This window comes from Oryx dammah, unplaced genomic scaffold (genome assembly GCF_014754425.2).
Source record: "Oryx dammah isolate SB20612 unplaced genomic scaffold, SCBI_Odam_1.1 HiC_scaffold_22, whole genome shotgun sequence".
NCBI lineage: Eukaryota > Metazoa > Chordata > Mammalia > Artiodactyla > Bovidae > Oryx > Oryx dammah.
Window position 1 is genome coordinate 36,237,897 of NW_024070206.1, and position 5,072 is coordinate 36,242,968.

General features: G+C 43.9%; 1 protein-coding gene across 1 annotated transcript in view; it reads right to left on the bottom strand.

Annotated features, from left to right (window-relative positions):
* The window catches only part of B4GALT6 (beta-1,4-galactosyltransferase 6), a 76,370-nt gene extending 71,586 nt beyond the window's left edge, over nt 1-4,784 (bottom strand). The window contains exon 1 of the mRNA XM_040264801.1: nt 4,490-4,784. Within this exon, the coding sequence (XP_040120735.1) occupies nt 4,490-4,604 (115 nt within the window). The 5' untranslated portion in view covers nt 4,605-4,784. The remainder of the gene's footprint in view (nt 1-4,489) is intronic.
* Between the last annotated feature and the right edge of the window lie 288 nt (nt 4,785-5,072).

Consider the following 5,072-nt stretch of genomic DNA (forward strand, 5'->3'; position numbering starts at 1 on the left):
ACTGCAACCCACCAGCTTCCTCCATCCATGAGATTTTCCAGGCAAGAGTACTGGAGTGGGGTGCCATTGCCTTCTCCGATGAGAAAGCTACAGGGCAACAAACAAGCTACTCTCTGAGCCAAGTGACAGAAACCAGCCAGAAATGTCAGGGAGGCTCTGAGCAAGGCTCTACTAAGCCATACCCTCCCACAACACACCCTCCATGCCTGGCCCACCCATCAACAACTCCACCTCTCCCAGCCAGGCATCCACCCACTTGCGAGCCAAAAAGTGAGGCACACAGCCTGGTAATTCCTCGAAGGGCCCACAGGAATTCACACCAAAGTGATCCAACCAGATTCTTCCTCTGCTCAAAGAATGAAAGAGCCTATCAGCAAGTCAAGCAAAGGTCAGGATGGCTGGTGAGTCAAATGGACAGCAAAATCCCCACTCCCAGGGCAGCTGAACAATCTTCCCCACGATACTGCCCCACTGAGTCAAGGCACATCAACTTCTTAATCACAGACCGGTTTCCTAAACCTGTGCGAATCGAGGCCAGTCACTCTCAGCCAGGAAGTTTAGGGACCTAAAGAGCCAGGACACCAGGCTGGGCAGAGAAGACCCACGAGTTTTCCCAGTCTGGCCAATCCACCACCCCACACCTTAAGTGGTATCAGACGGAAATATTCCTACTTTCTGAAACCTACCTTTGTTCCTGCTGTTCCCTCCGACTAGAATCCCTCTGCTCAGTCCAGATAAATCCCATCTGTCACCTCCTCAGGAAATCCTTCACCAGCTCACACACTCCACTGCGTGCTTTCCGAGGACTGGCTGCAGCCCTTGCAGGGCACTCAGCCCATCACATGAGGGAAGGTGGCCTGTCTTAGTCATCTGTCTTCCTCAGACAAAGTCTATCCCATCCAAGGAGCTCTATTCATCTTAGGTGAATGAATCTAAGTCACTTCACCTACTCCTCTGGCAGGAAAATGACATGATATGACGGCAGGAAAATGACAATGCTAAGTTATATTGGAAACATTTCCATGCTAAATGGAATTCCAGTTTCAATTCAGCCAAGGCAAGACCTTTGAGGGAAACTTTGCTCATCTTTTTGCCATCACAAAGGAAGAAGGGGCTTCCCAGGTGGCTCAGTGGTGAAGAATCTGCTGCCAACGCAGCAACATGGGTTTGATCCCTGGATCAGGAAGATCCCCTGGAGAAGGAAATGACAACCCACTCCAGTACTCCTGCCTGGGAAATCCTATGGACAGAACAGCCTGGTGGGCTACAGTCCACGGAATCGCAAAGAGTCAGACACGACTGAGCAAATGAACACACGTGCACTACCCTATGGTACTAGAGAAGGAGGGAGGAACACAGGGGATGGAGACGAACAAGAGTCACTAAAATGACAGGACTGTCTGGGGGAGGCACACAAGAAAAATGAGTCTCTGGGCAGAAAAGTGAGGAAAATACAACTGATGGCTACTAAACAGGTTGATGTGGATACAGCTCATATGGATTTTTTTTTTAAACAAGAGATTTGGAACATTTCAGATAAATTTAAAAAATGCTCTCTTATACAACATGTATTTTAGTCATAAGAAAACTCTGCTCCAAGATGTTAACCCAGGCTAAAATATGAATTATTTCCAATTGAGTCTATGGACATCTAACATAAACTAGCCGTAAGAAACTACTTAGTTTAGGCTATGTCTCATTAATAAGGTATCTGTGATGCAGAAGTAGGAAATCAAACTTATGGTTATCAAGAGGGAAGGGGGAGGGATAAACTGGGAGATTGCGATTGACACATACACACGACTGTATGTTGGGTTGGCCAAGAAGCTCCTTCAGGCTTTCCCGAACGAACTTTTTGGCCATCCCAATATCAACTAGGTAACTAGCAAGGACCTACTGTGAAGCATAGGAAACTCAACTCAATACTCTGTAATGACCTGTATGGGAAAAGAATCTAAGAAAGAGTGGATATATGTGTATGTGGAACTGATACACTTTGCTGTACAGCAGAAACTAACACAACATTGTAAATCAACTATAATGTAATAAAAATTAATTAAAAACAAAAGAAATCTGTTTTGAAATGGGAAGCACACATAAGGCATTTCAGCAGCATACCAAAGGACCGTGGTTATCTTGAAAATCGAACCGTGTAATAGTTCACTGTGAGCTGAACTAGCCACATTTTTCTCATGGAACATCATTTTTACTTAAAGGTACAACTGAAGAGCCTCCCTGATGGCTCAGTGGTAAAGAATCCACTTGTCAATGCAGGAGACATGGGTTTGATCCCTCGTTCAGTAAGATCCCACACATCTTGGAGCAACTAAGCCCATGGGTCACAACTATTGAGGCTGTGTTCTAGAGCCCAGGAACCGCAACTACTGAAACCCACACACCCTAGAGCCCATGTTCCAAAACGAGAAGCCACCGCAATGAGAAGCTCATGCACCACAGTGAAGAGTAGCTTCCAATCGCCTCAACTAGAGAAAAGCCCGAACAGCAACGAAGATCCAACACAGCCAAAAATAAACTAAAAAAAATTTAACGTGACATTACTGTTCTTTTTTTAAAAAAAGGTACAACTGCAAAACTATGGTTATTTAATTTCTGTATTTGACCTACATTTTCCCAAAAAGTAAGCAAAATGAGCTTGACACTCTGTCAGAAAAATTGATAGTATGTGTTACCAATGACAAAATCTGAGCTTTCAAACAAAAATCTGAATTTTGGAAAACTGCTTCTCAATAACTAAAAGATAAGTGGGCTTTTTTTTTTTTTTTTTTTTTGCTGCTAAGTAATACTAGTTTAGAAACAGATTCAGTTTAACAAATCCTTAACATTAAGTTTTGGTTTTCATTCTTCTTACTGATTTCAATCAATCTTTTTAAGAATAAATTCAAAGACTCACAAGAATAATTTAAATCTAGTTGCCTAGAAGACAACTGCCAAAATTTTTATGACTTACCAGTGGCTGCTCTATGGTAAACATTAAGTATGCAAATAAGGAAAATGTCTAAGTATTTCACACCAACAGAACTTTAAGAATATATACACAATACATTAATACAATAACAAAAACTGGCTGATTATGAAGTGAAAAATGGATTTCTGAGTTCCTTTGGTTAGCTTTTTGAGTAACATAATTGTAATGTTACTCAAAATACCAAGAAAGTAACAAAACTGCTAGCTCAGTGCAAAAAAACCCCTTTTTTCTCCAAAATCTCTCAAAGTTGAATATCAGATAAACTAACATCCCCCAATGATGTCCAATCTTTAAAGAGCTACAAGTAAAAAAACTGCTGTAGAATGAGTAGTTAATTGATAAGATTTCCAAAATGGCAGAGGATCTTAAGAAAAAGTATTTTGAGTATTTTGGCTAACAACTCTGGAATCCACTGAGCTATCGCTGTCATTTCTGCTACAGGCTTCAGGAGGTGTCTGATTTAGCCTAAAGAAAAAAAAATGCAATAAAAGAAAATACTATGTTAAAATATTCACATTTTTTTCAAACTTTTAACCTCAAACTTCTATTTTGGGTTATCAAGGTTTCAACAATCTATGCCTTCTCAAGTATCATTCTGAGCCTATATATCTTACTTGAACCTGAAAATTTAATCAAGAAATGCCACAGTGATTTTTAGGAAATTCAACAGTCCTGATGAAGTCTGGTGATGGTCTGTTTCTTATGAGGATGCCACACTGGTACCTTTTCAATCAAAGGTGCTGAGAAACCAGGATATTTAATAAAGAGGCTAATTCAAGCAGATTATACAAAAATGTGTTTTGGACCAGAAACAAACAAACAAAAACAAAAAACTAAACAGTTAACATTTTAAGCTACTTTGCATAATTGTTCTTTTAATTATTATTGTATTTCAGAATTCATCCTGACAGGTAGCAGAAGTTACCTACGCTTGAAAAACAACCCAAGCAGACGAAATAATGGAGCATTGTTTTTAATAGACAACTCATCGCCTAAAAATTCCTGAAGTGAGGCACAAATGTTCACTGACCCCATTCTAAAAAAGTGACCTGGAACACTGCACTAGTACATTCTTGAACTCAATCACATTCCTTAACGTGGGTTTCTCCATCGTATTTACAACCAGTTAACATAGCTGAGGGTATCTGAATAAAATTACAATTAAGCACTAAGTCTAAGCTTAAAAACTTAATATTAAATGGATAAAAGTGTCAGAATACTCAACAAACCGTCCAGGGGTATCTCAGGTCCATCAAAATGAGGTCCATCATACCTCACTTTGCTCTGTCCATTTAAAGCAGTCTTTTAAGCTAGTTAAACGTTCATTAACAAAACTCAAGTGCCAAAACCATGCCCCAAAGCGGGTTATATGACACGTCTCATTTGAAATAAAATGCTTTCTGCCGGGCCCCGGTACATACCATACAGCTTCCCAATCCCATAAGTAACATGCTACACTTCCTTTACCGCTACCGTGGGAAGGGAGGGTGCCTCGGTGCTTACCGATGCCCGGAGCCACATAGATGAAGTAGAGGCAAGACGAAGACAGGGAGAAGAAGAAGATGAAGGCGAGGAGCGAGCGATTGGAGACCCGCATCATCCGCTTAAGCACAGACATCTTCCTCTTCCCGGCCGGCAGCTCGGGCTGCACTCTCAGGCCGGACTTGGGGGCACTGTCCAGGCCCTAAACTTCCATGAATGTGCTAAAAAAACACCACCACCCCGAGACTGCAGCGGGGCCGCGCGGGGAGGCTCTGGGGAAGCGGGAAGGAGGAGAGAGGAAGGAGCGGACGGAATGAATGAGAGGCTGGGAGGATGCGGGGCGGGGGAAAGGAGCGGACGCGGGGCCCGGGTCCGGGGACCAAAGGACCCGAGGAGGCCGTGGAAGGGCGAGGAGCGGCGTTCGACGCGCCCGGCCCGGTGGCGGCGGGAGGAGGGGCTGCAGGTGGGGAGAGGCGCCGGCTGCGCGCCGCGGCGCCCCTGCGGAGAGGGCGGCCGACTGCAGCACGCGCGGCTCCCCCGCGGCTCCGGCTGTCTGCGCCCGCCGGGGTCCAGGTCGCGATGCCCCCGCGCTCGGGGTCCGGGC